The sequence below is a fragment of the Salmo salar genome, chromosome 29 (genome assembly GCF_965601325.2).
Source record: "Salmo salar chromosome 29, fSalSal1, whole genome shotgun sequence".
NCBI lineage: Eukaryota > Metazoa > Chordata > Actinopteri > Salmoniformes > Salmonidae > Salmo > Salmo salar.
This window is the reverse complement of record NC_138319.1, coordinates 27,925,761-27,946,472: the sequence shown is the minus strand read 5'-3', so window position 1 is coordinate 27,946,472 and position 20,712 is coordinate 27,925,761. Positions and strand designations below refer to the sequence as shown.

Genomic DNA, 20,712 nt, shown 5'->3' with positions numbered 1-20,712 from the left:
GGCTGGGAAGGAGAGGAGCTCCAGTCTCAGTCAGTCAATCTCCCTCCTAGGGTCCTTGTGTGGTGAAGCATGCACTATTGATCCGGAGCAAACAGTGTTCAATCACGTCCAAATGAACAGAGCTAACATGCAATTTGCATACTCCACAACAAGGGGTCAATGTCACTAATCGACATGGGCCATTTTTCAGAATATGGAAGGCTTCTCAACCCATGAATTTAAGTGGAGATTTAACTAAATGTGTCAATGCTACATGGTTTGAGCAGGTAGCATTTTACCAATGTGTATCAAACATTTTTAAATGAAGTGTGTCAATAACAGATGAGTTATCTTGCTAGAAGGCCGTACGAGCGGTGCTGAAAAGAGACGTGTTGTTGATGTGTATTGTTTAGTAATTTGAACATAGTGGTTTTCTCCTCACTGTGGTTCTCTTCTTCCTCTCTCAGACGACCCGACGGTGTGCTCCATCTCCAACCCTGACTTTGTCATCTACTCGTCGGTGGTGTCCTTCTACTTGCCCTTCATCGTCACCCTGCTGGTGTACATCCGCATCTACGTCTTCCTCAGGAAGAGGAGGAAGAGGATCGCCTTCCGCCAGGCCAGCAGCGGGAAGGTCCAGCCAGGTTCGGCCCAGCCCTCCGCGGTGAGAACACAGCCATATGGTCCCACAGTGACTGTGCAAATGAACATGGAAGTGAGTGCATTCAATCTCATAAAACACACAAACACATATGCATGCATCAGCCTAGCGGTTAAGAGTGTTGGGCCTGTAACCGAAAGGTTGCCGGTTCGAATCCCCAAGCCAACTAGGTGAAAAATCTGCCAATGTGCCCTTGAGCAAGGCACTTAACCCTAATTGCTGCTGTAAGTCGTTCTGGATAAGAGCGTCTGGTAAAATGTAAGGATTTCCTTATAGAAGGGATAGCAAGCTCAATGTGACATTGAAAAATAAATAATAAACCCTGCACGCTCACATCAACATTTCACTCATGAATAGCCAATGTCACAAGTGGCATCTGTCATGGGGATGTCAATGTCCACCACCATTGTATAAAACGTGCACAATTGTCATGGAAATGGAGAGAGGCGATTATCCAGATATTAGGTTGGCGTCGTTACAGTTGTGACAATGATAAAACCTCTCCAAGGAGCTGCTGTGAGCTCCGCTCTGCTGTCTAGGTGACCTGGCTCCATGTGATGTAGATAGGGGAATGTATCTGTGATGTGAGAGTTGAACAGGCTCAGTTCTATTCACCTGTCAGTTCAGGTTATATGATAATGTGGGATCTGAGGAGCCGTAGGCTTGGGGAGTTTCTTTGATCATTGCAGTCACGATCAGTCAGTTTCAGGGTCATTTCCGTTACACTCGAGGTTTCAGGGTCATTTCCGTTACACTCGAGGTTTCAGGGTCATTTACGTTACACTCGAGGTTTCAGGGTCATTTACGTTACACTCGAGGTTTCAGGGTCATTTACGTTACACTCGAGGTTTCAGGGTCATTTACGTTACACTCAAGGTTTCTGGGTCATTTACGTTACACTCGAGGTTTCAGGGTCATTTACGTTACACTCGAGGTTTCAGGGTCATTTACGTTACACTCGAGGTTTCAGGGTCATTTGCGTTACACTCGAGGTTTCAGGGTCATTTACGTTACACTCGAGGTTTCAGGGTCATTTACGTTACACTCGAGGTTTCTGGGTCATTTACGTTACACTCGAGGTTTCAGGGTCATTTACGTTACACTGGAGGTTTCAGGGTCATTTACGTTACACTCAAGGTTTCAGGGTCATTTCCGTTACACTGGAGGTTTCAGGGTCATTTGCGTTACACTGGAGGTTTCAGGGTCATTTGCGTTACACTCGAGGTTTCAGGGTCATTTACGTTACACTAGAGGTTTCAGGGTCATTTATGTTACACTCGAGGTTTCAGGGTCATTTATGTTACACTAGACTAGAGGTTTCAGGGTCATTTATGTTACACTAGAGGTTTCAGGGTCATTTACGTTACACTCGAGGTTTCAGGGTCATTTGCGTTACACTCGAGGTTTCAGGGTCATTTACGTTACACTCGAGGTTTCAGGGTCATTTACGTTACACTCGAGGTTTCTGGGTCATTTACGTTACACTCGAGGTTTCAGGGTCATTTACGTTACACTCGAGGTTTCAGGGTCATTTACGTTACACTCGAGGTTTCAGGGTCATTTACGTTACACTCGAGGTTTCAGGGTCATTTCCGTTACACTGGAGGTTTCAGGGTCATTTGCGTTACACTCGAGGTTTCAGGGTCATTTGCGTTACACTCGAGGTTTCAGGGTCATTTACGTTACACTAGAGGTTTCAGGGTCATTTATGTTACACTCGAGGTTTCAGGGTCATTTATGTTACACTAGACTAGAGGTTTCAGGGTCATTTACGTTACACTAGAGGTTTCAGGGTCATTTACGTTACACTAGAGGTGACTAAGGTCATATCCATGATGTGACGGTAGCAGGTGGAAAGATTGTAGGACACACTATGTTACAGTCCATTTTTGACTTATACTTTACAAAAATATAATCGCAACATACAACAATTTCAAGATTTTACTGAGGTATAGTTCATATCAGAAAATCTGTCAATTGAAATGAATTCATTAGGCACTAGTATATGGATTTCACATGACTGAGCAGGAGTGCAGCCAATGGTGGGCCTTGGAGGGCATAGGCCCACCCACTTGGGAGCCAGGCCCACCCACTGAGGAGCCAGGCCCAGCCAATCAGAATGAGTTTTCTCCCACAAAAGGGCTTGAGAAAACGCATGTGGCGTTCCTGGGCTGGCATGGTCTGCGGTTGTGAGGCCGGTTGGACGTACTGCCAAAATCTCTAAAACGACGTTGGAGGCAGCTTATGGTAGAGAAATTAACATTCACTTATCTGGCAACAGCTCTGGTGGACATTCCTGCAGTCAGCTCCCTCAAAACCTGAGACATCTGTCGCATTGTGTTGTGTGACAAACCTGCTAAATTTAAAGTGGCCTTTTATTGTCCCCAGCACAAGGTGCACCTGCGGGCGGGCGGGCCTGCGTGCGTTCATGTCATTACTCTGTGCTCATGAAACATGGGACCAACACTTTATGTTGCATTTATATTTTTGTTCAATTTACTTAGAAATCACATTGTCAAACAAATGGTAATTACATGATAATTATAAACAAATTACTATTTTGTTTAATTGGGTTTCAGTAAAATAGGCCATTAAATTATTTTTAGTTACAAAAAGTGCCAATTGTTACCAGATAATTGTCTTAGTAACCAAGCAACACCATCTGGAAGGAAGTCAAATAACTAGGATTGTATTACTGACATGCTGGTTATGAAATCAAATCCTTCATTTGAGTGGCGGATTGTGGGATCATTTCCAGTCTTTAAGCCCAGGTTTGGATCATATTCATTATGCGATGGTTGTGTAGTCAGGTCACATCCCAGGAGACATCTGGGATGAGGGAACTAACGGAGTAGAGTGCTGTTTGGGAATGTTACAACGGGGTTTAGTTCCAGCTAACTGGAGCAACATTTGATATGGAGACAAGAGCCCCTGTTTATTTTTGTATTAAAGAATGTCGTTTTTTCTCACCTCAAGCAGAGTTTACCTCAAGATCATCAGCAACACAGCAGGCAAAGATATTGAGAATCCGGTTTAAGTTATTGGAGGGCCCTGTGACACAGGCGGTTTAGTTAACAGCTACTAGATGGGTGGGTGGGTGGGTGGGTGGGTGGGTGGGTGGGTGGGTAGATGGATGGATGGATGGGTGAGTGAGTGAGTGGATGGATAGATGGATGGGTGGGTGGATGGATGGGTGGATGGATGGATGGATGGATGGGTGGGTGGGTGGGTGGGTAGATGGATGGATGGATGGGTGAGTGAGTGAGTGAGTGAGTGGATGGATGGGTAGATGGATGATGGATGGGTGGGTGCGTGGGTGGATGGCTGGATGGGTGGGTGGGTGGGTGGGTGGGTGGGTAGATGGATGAGTGAGTGGATGGATAGATGGATGGATGGGTGGGTGGGTGGATGGATGGGTGGATGGATGGATGGATGGATGGGTGGGTGGGTGGGTGGGTGGGTGGGTAGATGGATGGATGGATGGATGGATGGGTGAGTGAGTGAGTGAGTGGATGGATAGATGGATGGGTGGGTGGATGGATGGGTAGATGGATGGATGGATGGGTGGGTGGGTGGGTGCGTGGGTGGATGGCTGGATGGGTGGGTGGGTGGGTGGGTGATTGGATGGGTAGATGGACGGTTGGGTAGATGATGGATGGGTGGTCGGATGGGAGGGTGCTGACTGCTGGAAAAAAGTTGTTTACCCTTTGAAGGGTGAGTTAGGTGTGATATTTCCTCTCTGCCACCCCTCTCTACCTCCTCTCCCCATCTTTCTCTCCCTCTCGCCTCGTGTGTTTACCTGTTGAAGGATGAGTCAGTCATCATTTGTATCTCTCTCTCAATCCCTCTATCTCTCCCTTCATCTCTCTCTCCCAGGAGAAGTGTCTGCAGGAGGAGTCCCCCAAGGAGAACAGAGACCTGTCCCCCATCAGGATCAAAGTGGTAAGAGGTGTGTGTGTGTGTGTGTGTGTGTGTGTGTGTGTGTGTGTGTGTGTGTGTGTGTGTGTGTGTGTGTGTGTGTGTGTGTGTGTGTGTGTGTGTGTGTGCCTGCGTGTGTCCATGTCATTACTCTGTGCTTGCCCCCGGGCTGTGAGGGAGCTGAAAATCTGAATTCTGATACCGGGCTCCTCTCCTCGCCTCACTGCCAGGCTCAGGGTGTCCCGCTTTATTTGTCACACCAATCCACAAATGACTTCAAAGATGAAGCAAATGACAAGCTTTAATTCCCCCCTGTAAACAGGGCTGCGAGGCTCGGCTGTTATACGCGAGTTTAGACTGACAGGCGGAAACATGAGGAACAGGAAGGAAGAAGCGGTGAACCAGGAAGGGGCAGGGTCCCTGACAGGGTGGGGAGGAGATCAGGACAGAGACATGTGGAATCATGACTAAATGTCAGAGAGTCAGGTCAGCTGGTGTCCCAGGTCTGAATCAATCCCTGATTATAGGGGAAATATGAAAGCGAACAGCTACATCTAAATATCAGGCAAAGGGTTGTCTTTGGACCAGGGCCGGTTTCCCAAAAGCATCTTAAGGCTAAGTTAATCTTAGAACCTATAAAATGAAGTTAGCTTTAAGATGCTTTTGGAAAACCGGGCCCTGATCAACAGTATGGTTGTCTATGGACCAGATCATGGCGAAGATGTCGCCGGAGAGGATGACTGCCGTTTTATCGGCTCTTAACCATGCTAACTTGTAACTTTTTATTCGCATTGTTTGTAACTTATTTTGTACGTAATGTTTCTGCTACTGTCTCTTATGAAAAGAGCTTCTGTACATCAGAACAGCGATTACTCACCAATAATTGGACGAAGGCTTTTTCTTTAATGACTAGGGAAGCATATACTCCAAAAACCCGAACAGGCCCTCATCCCCGTCATTTGCTGGAGAAAGAAATTTAGATTTTGCTGAAAGAGATTGGGGTGCTTTGTGAGGATCAGGGCCTATGGGCAGCGGCCTATGTATATTTGTAAACAACAGCTGGTGCACAATATCTACGAAGTCTCGAGGTTTTGCTCGCTGGAGGTAGAGTATCTCATGATTAGCTGTATTTTTCGTAGCTGTCTACCTACCACCACAGACCGATGCTGGCACTAAAACCACACTCAATGAGCTGTATACCGCCATAAGCAAACAGGAAAATGCTCATCCAGAGGCGGTGCTTCTAGTGGCCAGGGACTTTAATGCAGGGAAACTTAAATCAGTTTTATAGAATTTCTATCAGTATGTTAAATGTGCAACCAGAGGGGAAAAAAACTCTAGACCACCTTTACTCCACACACAGACACGTGTACAAAGCTCTCCCTCACCCTCCATTTGGCAAATCTGACCATAATTCTATCCTCCTGATTCCTGCTTACAAGCTCAAATTAAAGCAGGAAGCACCGGTCACTCGGTCAATAAAAAAGTGGTCAAATGAAGCAGATGCTAAACTACAGGACTATTTTGCGAGCACAGACGGGAATATGTTCCGGACTTCTTCCGATGGCATTGAGGAGTACACCACCCCAGTCACTGGCTTCATCAATAAGTGCATCGATGACGTCGTTCCCACAGTGACTGTACGTACATACCCCAACCAGAAGCCATGGATTACAGGCAACATTCACACTGAGCTAAAGGGTAGAGCTGCCGCTTTCAATGAGCAGGACTCTAACCCGGAAGCATATAAGAAATCCCGCTATGCCCTCCGACAAACCATCAAACAGGCAAAGCTTCAATACAGGACTAAGATTGAATCATACTACACCGGCTCTGACGCTCATCCTGATGTGGCAGGGCTTGCAAACTATTACACACTACAAAGGGAAGCACAGCTGAGAGATGCCCAGTGCCACAAGCCTACCAGACGAGCTAAATAATTTCTATGCTCGCTTCGAGGCAAGTAACACTAAAACATGCATGAGAGCATCAGCTGTTCCGGACAACTGTGTGATCACGTTCTCCGCAGCCAATGTGAGTAAGACCTTTAAACAGGTCAACATTCACAAGGCCGCTGGGGCAGACAGATTACCAGGACGTGTACTCCGAGCATGCGCTGACCAACTGGCAAGTGTCGTCACTGACATTTTCAACCTCTCCCTGTCTGAGTCTTTAATACTAACATGTTTCAAGCAGACCACCATAGTCCCTGTGCCAAATAACACTAAGGTATCAAATCAAATTTATTTATATAGCCCTTCTTACATCAGCTGATATCTCAAAGTGCTGTACAGAAACCCAGCCTAAAACCCCAAACAGCAAGCAATGCAGGTGTAGAAGCACGGTGGCTAGGAAAAACTCCCTAGAAAGGCCAAAACCTAGGAAGAAACCTAGAGAGGAACCAGGCTATGAGGGGTGGCCAGTCCTCTTCTGGCTGTGCCGGGTGGAGATTATAACAGGACATGGCCAAGATGTTCAAATGTTCATAAATGACCAGCCTGGTCAAATAATAATAATAATCACAGTAGTTGTCAAGGGTGCAACAAGTCAGCACCTCAAGAGTAAATGTCAGTTGGCTTTTCATAGCCGATCAGTCAGAGTATCTCTACCGCTCCTGCTGTCTCTAGAGAGTTGAAAACTGCAGGTCTGGGACAGGTAGCACGTCCGGTGAACAGGTCAGGGTTCCATAGCCGCAGGCAGAACAGTTGAAACTGGAGCAGCAGTACGGCCAGGTGGACTGGGGACAGCAAGGAGTCATCATGCCAGGTAGTCCTGAGGCATGGTCCTAGGGCTCAGGTCCTCTGAGAGAGAGAAAGAAAGAAAGAGAAAGAAAGAGAGAATTAGAGCGAGCATACTTAAATTCACACAGGACACCGGATAAGACAGGAGAAATACTCCAGATATAACAGACTGACCCTAGCCCCCAACATATAAACTACTGCAGCATAAATACTGGAGGCTGAGACAGGAGGGGTCAGGAGACACTGTAGCCCCATCCGATGATACCCCCGGACAGGGCCAAACAGGCATAATATAACCCCACCCACTTTGCCAAAGCACAGACCCCACACAAATCAAAATCAAATCAAATTTATTTTTATATAGCCCTTCGTACATCAGCTGATATTCTCAAAGTGCTGTACAGAAACCCAGCCTAAAACCCCAAACAGCAAGCAAAGCATGTGAAAGAAGCACGGTGGCTAGGAAAAACTCCCTAGGAAAAACTCCCTAGAAAGGCCAAAAACCTAGGAAGAAACGTAGAGAGGAACCAGGCTATGAGGGGTGGCCAGTCCTCTTCTGGCTGTGCAGGGTGGATATTATAACAGAACATAGTCAAGATGTTAAAATGTTAAAATGTTCATAAATGACCAGCATGGTCAAATAATAATAATCATAGTAGTTGTCGAGGGTGCAACAAGCACGTCCGGTGAACAGGTCAGGGTTCCATAGCCGCAGGCAGAACAGTTGAAACTGGAGCAGCAGCACGGCCACGTGGACTGGGGACAGCAAGGAGTCATCATACCAGGTAGTCCTGAGGCATGGTCCTAGGGCTCAGGTCCTCCGAGAGAAAGACAGAAAGAGAGAATTAGAGAGAGCATATTTAAATACACACAGGACACCGGATAAGACAAGAGAAATACTCCAGATGTAACAGACTGACCCTAGCCCCCCGACACATAAACTACTGCAGCATAAATACTGGAGGCTGAGACAGGAGGGATCAGAAGACACTGTGGCCCCATCCGATGATACCCCCGGACAGGGCCAAACAGGCAGGATATAACCCCACCCACTTTGCCAAAGCACAGCCCCCACACCACTAGAGGGATGTCTCCAACCACCAACTTACTGTCCTAAGACAAGGCCAAGTATAGCCCACAACGATCTCCGCCATGGCACAACCCAAGGGGGGGGCGCCAACCCAGACAGGAAGACCACGTCAGTGACTCAACCCACTCAAGTGACGCACCCCTCCCATGGACGGCATGGAAGAACACCAGTAGGCCAGTGACTCAGCCCCTGTAAAAGGGTTAGAGGCAGAGAATCCCAGTGGAAAGAGGGGAACCGGCAAGGCAGAGACAGCAAGGGCGGTTCGTTGCTCCAGCCTTTCCGTTCACCTTCACACTCCTGGGCCAGACTATACTTAATCATAGGACCTACTGAAGAGATAAGTCTTCAGTAAAGACTTAAAGGTTGAGACTGAGTCTGCGTCTCTCACATTGGTAGGCAGACCATTCCATAAAAATGGAGCTCTATAGGAGAAAGCCCTACCTCCAGCCGTTTGCTTAGAAATTCTAGGGACAATTAGGAGGCCTGCGTCTTGTGACCGTAGCGTACGTGTAGGTATGTACGGCAGGACCAAATCGGAAAGATAGGTAGGAGCAAGCCCATGTAATGCTTTGTAGGTTAGCAGTAAAACCTTGAAATCAGCCCTTGCCTTAACAGGAAGCCAGTGTAGGGAGGCTAGCACTGGAGTAATATGATCAAATGTTTTGGTTCTAGTCAGGATTCTAGCAGCCGTATTTAGCACTAACTGAAGTTTATTTAGTGCTTTATCCGGGTAGCCGGAAAGTAGAGCATTCCAGTAGTCCAGCCTAGAAGTAACAAAAGCATGGATAAATTTTTCTGCGTCATTTTTGGACAGAAAATTTCTGATTTTTGCAATGTTACGTAGATGGAAAAAAGCTGTCCTTGAAACAGTCTTGATATGTTCTTCAAAAGAGAGATCAGGGTCCAGAGTAACGCCGAGGTCCTTCACAGTTTTATTTGAGACGACTGTACAACCATCCAGATTAATTGTCAGATTCAACAGAAGATCTCTTTGTTTCTTGGGACCTAGAACAAGCATCTCTGTTTTGTCCGAGTTTAAAAGTAGAAAGTTTGCAGCCATCCACTTCTTTATGTCTGAAACACAGGCTTCTAGCGAGGGCAATTTTTGGGCTTCACCATGTTTCATTGAAATGTACAGCTGTGTGTCGTCCGCATAGCAGTGAAATTTAACATTATGTTTTCGAATGACATCCCCAAGAGGTAAAATATATAGTGAAAACAATAGTGGTCCTAAAACGGAACCTTGAGGAACACCGAAATTTACAATTGATTTGTCAGAAGACAAACCATTCACAGAGACAAACTGTTATCTTTCCGACAGATAAGATCTAAACCAGGCCAGAACTTGTCCATGTAGACCAATTTGGGTTTCCAATCTCTCCAAAAGAATGTGGTGATCGATGGTATCAAAAGCGGCACTAAGATCTAGGAGGACGAGGACAGATGCAGAGCCTCGGTCTGACGTCATTAAAAGGTCATTTACCACCTTCACAAGTGCAGTCTCAGTGCTATGATGGGGTCTAAAACCAGACTGAAGCGTTTCTTATACATTGTTTGTCTTCAGGAAGGCAGTGAGTTGCTGTGCAACAGCTTTTTCTAAAATTTTTGAGAGGAATGGAAGATTCGATATAGGCCGATAGTTTTTTATAATTTCTGGATCAAGATTCGGCTTTTTCAAGAGAGGCTTTATTACTGCCACTTTTAGTGAGCTTGGTACACATCCGGTGGATAGAGAGCCGTTTATTATGTTCAACATAGGAGGGCCAAGCACAGGAAGCAGCTCTTTCAGTAGTTTAGTTGGAATAGGGTCCAGTATGCAGCTTGAGGGTTTGGAGGCCATGATTATTTTCATCATTGCGTCAAGAGATATAGTACTAAAACACTTTAGTATCTCCCTTGATCCTAGGTCCTGGCAGAGTTGTGTAGACTCAGGACAATGGAGCTTTGGAGGAATACCCAGATTTAAAGAGGAGTCTGTAATTTGCTTTCTAATGATCATGATCTTTTCCTCAAAGAAGTTCATAAATTTATTACTGCTGAAGTGAAAGCCATCCTCCATTTGCGAAGGCTGCTTTTTAGTTAGCTTTGCGACAGTATCAAAAATAAATTTCGGATTGTTCTTATTTTCCTCAATTAAGTTGGAAAAATAGGATGATCGAGCAGCAGTAAGGGCTCTTCGATACTGCACGGTACTGTCTTTCCAAGCTAGTCGGAAGACTTCCAGTTTGGTGTGGCGCCATTTCCGTTCCAATTTTCTGGAAGCTTGCTTCAGAGCTTGTGTATTTTCTGTATACCAGGGAGCTAGTTTCTTATGACAGATGTTTTTAGTTTTTAGGGGTGCAACTGCATCTAGGGTATTGCACAAGGTTAAATTGAGTTCCTCGGTTAGGTGGTTAACTGATTTTTGTCCTCTGACATCCTTGGGTAGGCAGAGGCAGTCTGGAAGGGCATCAAGGAATCTTTGGGTTGTCTGAGAATTTATAGCACGACTTTTAATGCTCCTTGGTTGGGGTCTGAGCAGATTATTTGTTGCAATTGCAAACGTAATAAAATGGTGGTCCGATAGTCCAGGATTATGAGGAAAAACATTTAGATCCACAACATTTATTCCATGGGACAAAACTAGGTCCAGAGTATGACTGTGGCAGTGAGTAGGTCCAGAGACATGTTGGACAAAACCCACTGAGTCGATGATGGCTCCGAAAGCCTTTTGTAGTGGGTCTGTGGACTTTTCCATGTGAATGTTAAAGTCACCAAAAATTAGAATATTATCTGCTATGACTACAAGATCCGATAAGAATTCAGGGAACTCAGTGAGGAACACTGCATATGGCCCAGGAGGCCTGTAAACAGTAGCTATAAAAAGTGAGTGAGTAGGCTGCATAGATTTCATGACTAGAAGCTCAAAAGACGAAAACGTCATTGTTTTTATTTTTGTAAATTGAAATTTGCTATCGTAAATGTTAGCAACACCTCCGCCTTTGCCGGATGCACGGGGGGTATGGTCACTAGTGTAACCAGGGGGTGAGGCCTCATTTAACACAGTAAATTCATCAGGCTTAAGCCATGTTTCAGTCAGGCCAATCACATCAAGATTATTATCAGTGATTAGTTCATTGACTATAACTGCCTTGGAAGTGAGGGATCTAACATTAAGTAACCCAATTTTGAGATGTGAGGTATCACAATCTCTTTCAATAATGGCAGGAATGGAGGAGGTCTTTATACTAGTGAGATTGCTAAAGCGAACACCGCCATTTTTAATTTTGCCCAACCTAGATCGAGGCACAGACACGGTCTCAATGGGGAAAGCTGAGCTGACTACGCTGACTGTGCTAGTGGCAGACTCCACTAAGCTGGCAGGCTGGCTAACAGCCTGCTGCCTGGCCTGCACCCTATTTCATTGTGGAGCTAGAGGAGTTAGAGCCCTGTCTATGTTCGTAGATAAGATGAGAGCACCCCTCCAGCTAGGATGGAGTCCGTCACTCCTCAACAGGCCAGGCTTGGTCCTGTTTGTGGGTGAGTCCCAGAAAGAGGGCCAATTATCTACAAATTCTATCTTTTGGGAGGGGCAGAAAACAGTTTTCAACCAGCGATTGCGTTGTGAGACTCTGCTGTAGAGCTCATCACTCCCCCTAACTGGGAGGGGGCCAGAAACAATTAATCGATGCCGACACATCTTTCTAGCTGATTTACACGCTGAAGCTATGTTGCGCTTGGTGACCTATGACTGTTTCATCCTAACATCGTTGGTGCCGACGTGGATAACAATATCTCTATACTCTCTACACTCGCCAGTTTTAGCTTTAGCCAGCACCGTCTTTAGATTAGCCTTAACGTCGGTAGCCCTGCCCCCTGGTAAACAGTGTATGATCGCTGGATGATTAGAGGGATACCTTCAACCACCAACTTACCATCCTAAGACAAGGCTGAGTATAGCCCACAAAGATCTCCCCCACGGCACAACTCAAGAGGGGGCGCCAACCCAGACAGGAAGACCACGTCAGTGACTCAACCCACTCAAGTGACGCACCCCTCCTAGGGATACTGCACGGTTCTGTCTTTCCAAGCTAGTCGGAAGACTTCCAGTTTGGTGTGGCGCCATTTGCGTTCCAATTTTCTGGAAGCTTGCTTCGGAGCTCGTGTATTTTCTGTATACCAGGGAGCTAGTTTCTTATGACAAATGTTTTTAGTTTTTAGGGGTGCAACTGCATCTAGGGTATTGCATAAGGCTAAATTGAGTTCCTCAGTTAGGTGGTTATGTCATAGAATAAGTCGTACTCATCCTTAAAAATGTCGTACTGGAGAGAAGAGGACCAAAACGCAGCAGGTATGTGTATGCTCATCGTGTGTATTTATTTACAGACTAAATGAACATCAAAACGAACTCACGAGAATGCACGAACAACCAACAGTCTGGCAAAGCATAGGCTCAACACAGAACAATTCCCCACAACCCCAAAGACAAACACACACACCTATATAGGACTTCCAATCAAAGGCAACTATACACACCTGCCTTCAATTGGAAGTCCCAATCATCAACCCAACATTTAACAAACACAAACCCCCTGCCACATCCTGACCTAGACTAAGCAATACGCCCTCTGCTGGTCAGCACGTGACTGTACCCCCCCCCTCAAGGTGCAGACTCCAGGATGCACCTAAAAAAGAAAAACAAGAAAGTCCCCAATACCCCAACAAAAACCCAATAAACAATAACCCCTAAACCATAAGGGAGGGAAGGGAGGGTGGCTGCCGTCAACGACGGCACTGTGCTACACCCTCCCTCCCCAACCCACCTATCCTGGAGGTGGCTCAGGTGCAGGCCGTTCCAGGCAGTCTGGCAACTGGGGACAGTCTGGGCAGTCTGGCAACTGGGGACAGTCTGGGCAGTCTGGCAACTGGGGACAGTCTGGGCAGTCTGGCAACTGGGGACAGTCTGGGCAGTCTGGCAACTGGGGACAGTCTGGGCAGTCTGGCAACTGGGGACAGTCTGGGCAGTCTGGCAACTGGGGACAGTCTGGCAACTGGGGACAGTCTGGCAACTGGGGACAGTCTGGCAACTGGGGACAGTCTGGCAACTGGGGACAGTCTGGGCAGTCTGGCAACTGGGGACAGTCTGGGCAGTCTGGCAACTGGGGACAGTCTGGGCAGTCTGGCAACTGGGGACAGTCTGGCCACTCCGGCTGTTCAGCGCAGTCTGGCCACTCCGGCAGTTCAGCGCAGTCTGGCCACTCCGGCAGTTCAGCGCAGTCTGGCCACTCCGGCAGTTCAGCGCAGTCTGGCCACTCCGGCAGTTCAGCGCAGTCTGGCCACTCCGGCAGTTCAGCGCAGTCTGGCCACTCCGGCAGTTCAGCGCAGTCTGGCCTCTCTGGCGACTGTTGACTGGCAGGCAGCTCTGACGACGACTGTTGACTGGCGGGCAGCTCTGACGACGACCGTTGACTGGCGGGCAGCTCTGACGACGACCGTTGACTGGCGGGCAGCTCTGACGACGACCGTTGACTGGCGGGCAGCTCTGACGACGACCGTTGACTGGCGGGCAGCTCTGACGACGACCGTTGACTGGCGGGCAGCTCTGACGACCACCGTTGACTGGCGGGCAGCTCTGACGACCACCGTTGACTGGCGGGCAGCTCTGACGACGTCTGTTGACTGGCGGGCAGCTCTGACGACGACTGTTGACTGGCGGGCAGCTCTGACGGCGACTGTTGACTGGCGGGCAGCTCTTGCCCCGTCAAACAGCCCTTGTGCCCCCCCTAAAAAATTATTGGGGGTGCCTCTCGGTCTCCCTTACCCGTTGTGTCTCCCAGTCCTCGCCAGCCTTCTTCCGCTGCTTGGTCCTTTGTTGGTGGGGAATTCTGTCATAGAATAAGTCGTACTCATCCTTAAAAATGTCGTACTGGAGAGAAGAGGACCAAAACGCAGCAGGTATGTGTATGGTCATCGTGTGTATTTATTTACAGACTAAATGAACATCAAAACAACAAAACGAACTCACGAGAATGCACGAACAACCAACAGTCTGGCAAAGCATAGGCTCAACACAGAACAATTCCCCACAACCCCAAAGACAAACACACACACCTATATAGGACTTCCAATCAAAGGCAACTATACACACCTGCCTTCAATTGGAAGTCCCAATCATCAACCCAACATTTAACAAACACAAACCCCCTGCCACATCCTGACCTAGACTAAGCAATACGCCCTCTGCTGGTCAGGACGTGACAGGTTAACTGATTTTTGTCCTCTGATGTCCTTGGGTAGGCAGAGTGAGTCTGGAAGGGCATCAAGGAATCTTTGGGTTGTCTGAGAATTTATAGCATGACTTTTGATGCTCCTTGGTTGGGGTCTGAGCAGATTATTTGTTGCGATTGCAAACGTAATAAAATGGTGGTCCGATAGTCCAGGATTATGAGGAAAAACATTAAGATCCACAACATTTATTCCACGGGACAAAACTAGGTCCAGAGTATGACTGTGGCAGTGAGTAGGTCCAGAGACATGTTGGACAAAACCCACTGAGTCGATGATGGCTCCGAAAGCCTTTTGGAGTGGGTCTGTGGACTTTTCCATGTGAATGTTAAAGTCACCAAAAATTAGAATACTCTCTGCTATGATTACAATGTCCGATAGGAATTCAGGGAACTCCGTGAGGAACGCTGTATATGGCCCAGGAGGCCTGTAAACAGTAGCTATAAAAAGTGATTGAGTAGGCTGCATAGATTTCATGACTAGAAGCTCATAAGACGAAAACGTCGTAGTTTTTTTTTGTAAATTTAAATTTTCTATCGTAAATGTTAGCAACACCTCCGCCTTTGCGGGATGCACGGGGGATGCACGGGATCAGGCTTAAGCCATGTTTCAGTCAGGCCAGTCACATCAAGATTATGATCAGTGATTAGTTCATTGACTATAACTCACGTCTGTAGCCATGAAGTGCTTTGAAAGGCTGGTCATGGCTCACATCAACACCCTTATCCCAGAAACCCTAGACCCACTCCAATTTGCATACCGCCCCAACAGATCCACAGATTATGCAATCTCTATTGCACTCCGCACTGCCCTTTCCCACCTGGACAAAAGGAACACCTATGTGAGAATGCTATTTATTGACTACAGCTCAGCATTCAACACCGTAGTGCCCTCAAAGCTCATCACTAAGATAAGCACCCTGGGACTAAACACCTCCCTCTGCAACTGGATCCTGGACTTCCTGATGGGCCGCCCCCAGGTGGTGAGGGTAGGTAACAACACATCTGCCACGCTGATCCTCAACACTGGAGCCCCCTCAAAGGTGTATGCTCAGTTCCCTCCTGTACTCCCTGTTCACTCATGACTGCATGGCCAGGCACAACTCCAACACCATCATTAAGTTTGCCGATGACACAACAGTGGGTCACCGACAACGATGAGACAGCCTATAGGGAGGCGGTCAGAGACCTGACCGTGTGGTGCAAGGACAACAACCTCTCCCTCAATGTGATCAAGACAAAGGAGTTGATTGTGGACTACAGGAAAAGGAGGACCGAGCACGCCCCCATTTTCATCCACAGGGCTGTAGTGGAGCAGGTTGAGAGCTTCAAGTTCCTTGGTGTCCACATCACCAACAAACTAACATGGTCCAAGCACACCAAGACAGTCGTGAAGAGGGCACGACAAAACCTATTCCCCCTCAGGAGACTGAAAAGATTTGGCATGGGTCCTCAGATCCTCAAAAGGTTTTACAGCTGCACCATCGAGAGCATCCTGATGGGTTGCATCACTGCCTGGTATGGCAACTACTCGGCCTCCAACCGTAAGACACTGCAGAGGGTAGTGCGTACGCCAAGCTTCCTGCCATCCAGGACCTCTATACCAGGCGGTGTCAGAGGAAGGCCCTAAAAATTGTCAAAGACTCCAGCTACCCTAGTCATAGACTGTTCTCTCTGCTACCACACGGCAAGCGGTACCGGAGGGCCAAGTCTAGGTCCAAGAGGCTTCTAAACAGCTTCTACCCCCAAGCCATAAGACTCCTGAACATCTAATCAAATGGCTACCCAGACTATTTGCATTGCCCCCCCCCCCCCCGCCCTTCTACGCTGCATAGTCATTTTAATAACTCTATCTACATGTACATATTACCTCGACACCGGTGCCCCCGCACATTGACTCTGTACCGGTACCTCCTGTATATAGCTTCGCTATTGTTATTTTACTGCTGCTCTTTAATTATTTATTATTCTTAGCTCTTACTTTTTTGGGGGTATTTTCTTAAAACTGCATTGTTGGTTAAGGGCTTGTAAGTAAGCATTTCACTGTAAAGTCTACACCTGTTGTATTCGGCGCATGTGACAAATAAAATTTGATTTGATCAACCGTAAGGTTGTCTATGGACCAGATCAACAGTATTTTTGCCTATGGACCGGATCAACAGTAAGGTCATTGCTCAGCACCTTCAGATGTGACTGACTGTGTTCCTTTCAGGAGTGTATAGAGCCGGCAGGGCCCCCTAAAGCTCACCTCCTGTCAGGGTGTCTGCGGCGTAAGCGTCCCCGGATGGCCCCTGTGGAGAACACTCTGCTGCCCCCGGTGGACATCCAGGACTACTGCAGCATCAGCCACGCCTCCTGCTGCCACACTGAGCACGACTGCGCCGAGGAAGAGGTGGCCAAAGAGAAAGAGACTATTCCTGTGCAGAGGAGCTGCGAGGTCAAGGAGCTGTCCAATGGACGCATTCACACGGTACTCCGTCCCGCCCCCCACTCCCAGTCCCTGACCAGCCAACAACAACATCGAGTCAGGAGCATGCAGAACAGGGAGAAGAAGGCTACGCAGATGCTGGCCATTGTGCTTGGTGAGTAGCACTACTGTTTGTATTAGGCCTATCACCATCTGTATAATGTACTTAGCTCTATTAACTCTACCATGTGATTTGACTGAGAACACGTTGACCATGAGAATGGACCAGTAATTAGTAGAACATAGAAAAAAAATTGTTAAGCTATTGCTAAAGGACATTACATGTGTATCAGTGAGGCTGCTGAGGGGAGAACGGCTCATAATAATGGCCGGAATGGAGCAAAGGAAATGGCATGGAAACCATATGTTTGATACCATTCCTGGGCAGTAATTACCTAGAGCCCGTCCTCCCCAATTAAGGTGCCACCAACCTCTTGTGATGTGCATTGATGGAATGCACTTTAGGGATCTAGTGAGTGATTATGTATTTTTTTTAACAAAAAGGTCAAATGGTAGTGCACTGTTAAAATGTAGTGCTCTATAACACAAAAACTATTGGCAACTGAGCTGCCACCACCTTAGAAACGAAACCTTGACTTTTCTGGAGTATTGAAACACATGGTTCTGAGGGTATTGGGACAGATTTAAGGTGTACTGAAACGTTCATCCTGAGGCTTTCTGAAACATGACATGGTGTGTTGTAACACCACTTAATTAAGAGTTGCGCAACACCTTGCCAGGGACTGGGAACACTAACGCACAAAAGGTTGAAAACACTGGCGTTTCGAGCCCTGTCTAGTGCAGAATTAGACCCCTTCTGGTGTTTCGAGTCCTGTCTAGTGCAGAATTAGACCCCTTCTTCTGGTGTTTCGAGTCCTGTCTTGTGCAGAATTAGACCCCTTCTTCTGGTGTTTTGAGTCCTGTCTAGTGCAAAATTAGATCCCTTCTTCTGGTGTTTTGAGTCCTGTCTAGTGCAGAATTAGACCCCTTCTTCTGGTGTTTTGAGTCCTGTCTAGTGCAGAATTAGATCCCTTCTTCTGGTGTTTCCAAATACTGTGAATGGGAGTCCCTGCTCTTATATGGTGTGCTGATAAACGCCTCATCAGTAATTCCAAAAGGTCAAATGGACAGTATTATGCTCAAACAAAGGACACGAGAAAATACAGTTTTGTTAATAAGTTTGTCCAGGATAATAATGAGTACAAAATGTGTTTTTCAAGACGAGATTGAAGCTTCAAATGCTTTCTTATTAGCAAATGATCAAATGACAACAAAACATTAACAGGTCTCATTTTTACATTGATCTGTAAGGTATTTATCATATTCTTCCAAAATCAACAGAAATGTGACATTATATTTCACATTCATGGAATTAAAAAATACAGACAATGACTGCTAATGTTAGCAGGAGCAGTCATACAAAACTTCAGCCCCGTCTCAATGCAATCCACCAGTCATCCATTATGATAATGTCCAGACCTGAGTCTTTATATTAAGGTGATGGTACATGGAAGGTTGTACAGATGAATTGAATCACAGTACAGTTGAGTTAGAGGATATGATTGACAGTTGAGTTGGCATTAGTCTGTGATCCTGGCTGTGGTTAGGATTGGCCAGACAGTGTTTTTCTGCAGGGAAAGAGATGGCTAATAATAATGACAAGCAATAATGAATGTACATGAATGCATAATTAGGATATCAAATGCTATAATATTAATACAGTTAAATATAAATAACAATGTAAAAATAATATGTGATTAAGCTATGCAAATATAGCATCAAGATACTAATATGAATGTCAAGTAGGATGCTGTAGGCCAAAGCCAGAGCAGGCTAAAATGGCAGTGGCTAATTAGTTTAGCATATAGCATGTGGGGTATACATCAAAACAGTAGATACAACTCACGAAGCTAGTATTAACTAAAAAGCAGGCCTTCGTTTGCTGTCACAGTTGTCGTCGGTGAATGAGGACCAAAACGCAGCAGGTACGTGAATGCTCATCTTGATTTTTAATTATCTTCAAAAATGAACATACAAAACCGAAAAACGAACAACTAACAAACAGTCTGGCAAAGCAAAGCTCAACACAGAACAATCACCCACAAATCACACACACAAACACACCCTAATATATGGGACTCTCAATCAAAGGCAGATAGACAACATCTGCCTTCAACTGAGAGTCCCAACCCCAATTAACCAAACATAGAAACACACACACCAGACTAACCATAGAATACAAACACATAGACCATCAACCAAAAACCCGGAAATACTAAATCAAACACCCTTTACACAAACACACCACCCCGAACCACATAAAACAAATACCCTCTGCCACGTCCTGACCAAACTACAAAAACAATTAACCTTATACTGGCCAGGACGTGACAGTTTGCATTAAAAAAAAAGTGCACGAAAGGTGCAAATACATTACGTGTCAGTTAACTACAGTACATGTAGCATCAAGATCAATGTAGCTGTTTTACTTGGACTATTAGCATTTGTGGCCGAAAATGTTTATTTTTTATTTTATTTTTAAAAAATCATTTTACCCCTTTTTCTTCCCAATTTCGTGGTATCCAATTGGTAGTTACTGTCTTATCTCATCGCTGCAACTCCTGTACGGACTAGGGAGAGGCGAAGGTTAAGAGCCATGCGTCCCCCGAAACACAACCCAACCAGCCACACTGCTTCTTGACACAACGCACATCCAACCCGGAAGCCAGCCGCACCAATGTGTCGGAGGAAACACCGTACACCTGGCGACTTGGTCAGAGTGCACTGCACCCGGCCCGCCACAGGAGTCACTAGTGCGCGATGAGACAAGGATATCCCTGCCGGCCAAACCCTCCCTAACCCGGACGATGCTGGGCCAATTGTGCGTCGCACCATGGGCCTCCTGGTCGCGGCCAGCTGCGGCAGAGCCTGGGCTTGAACCCAGAATCTCTGGTGGCACAGGTGAGAGCACACCAAATGCTCAGCTGAAACAACCCAAGAAAGCATGGGTCAATGAAAACGTGAGCACAAAATGTTATCACATTAGACCACTGCGCCACCCGGGAGGCCCATGGCCGAAATGTTACACAAACCTAATGTTTTTATTTGACTGAATTCCTTTTCTGTTTCGTTCTTCAATGTGATAACATTTTGTGCTCACGTTTTCATTGACCCATGCTTTCTTGGGTTGTTTCAGCTGAGCATTTGGTGTGCTCTCACCTGTCTGAGTTGGTGAAGGACCTAAATACAGGGGAGGTGCCTGCAAACTTGTTTTTGTACTTGACCATGCTAGAGGGCAAACCTGCCGTGAATGCCCTCCATCTTCCTCCATGCCTCAGACTGGGGGAATTCTGAACACTACAGAAGCACAATGTCTGAAGTTCACATTTTGCCTTTAATCTATACATTTTTCTTCTGATATGAAGGTCTGAAAAAATAAAGGGGGAATTTCACAAATGAAAATTCTCCCTAGGCCCTTTTCAGACTTGAGATGAGTTGATTTAACGTGGAATGAATAAATAAATAAAAATGGACTTTAGTAAAACATTTATTCAGTCCATGTTAAGTCTACTTATGCCAAGTCTGAATGAAGC

At 46.5% G+C, this 20,712-nt stretch overlaps 1 protein-coding gene across 1 annotated transcript in view; it reads left to right on the top strand.

The window, feature by feature from the left end:
* The window catches only part of LOC106590468 (D(3) dopamine receptor), a 59,022-nt gene that overhangs the window by 29,133 nt on the left and 9,177 nt on the right, over positions 1–20,712 (top strand). Inside the window, exons 5-7 of the mRNA XM_082970766.1 lie at positions 447–643; positions 4,517–4,582; positions 16,865–17,234. Of these exons, the coding sequence (XP_082826892.1) occupies positions 447–643; positions 4,517–4,582; positions 16,865–17,234 (633 nt within the window). The remainder of the gene's footprint in view (positions 1–446; positions 644–4,516; positions 4,583–16,864; positions 17,235–20,712) is intronic.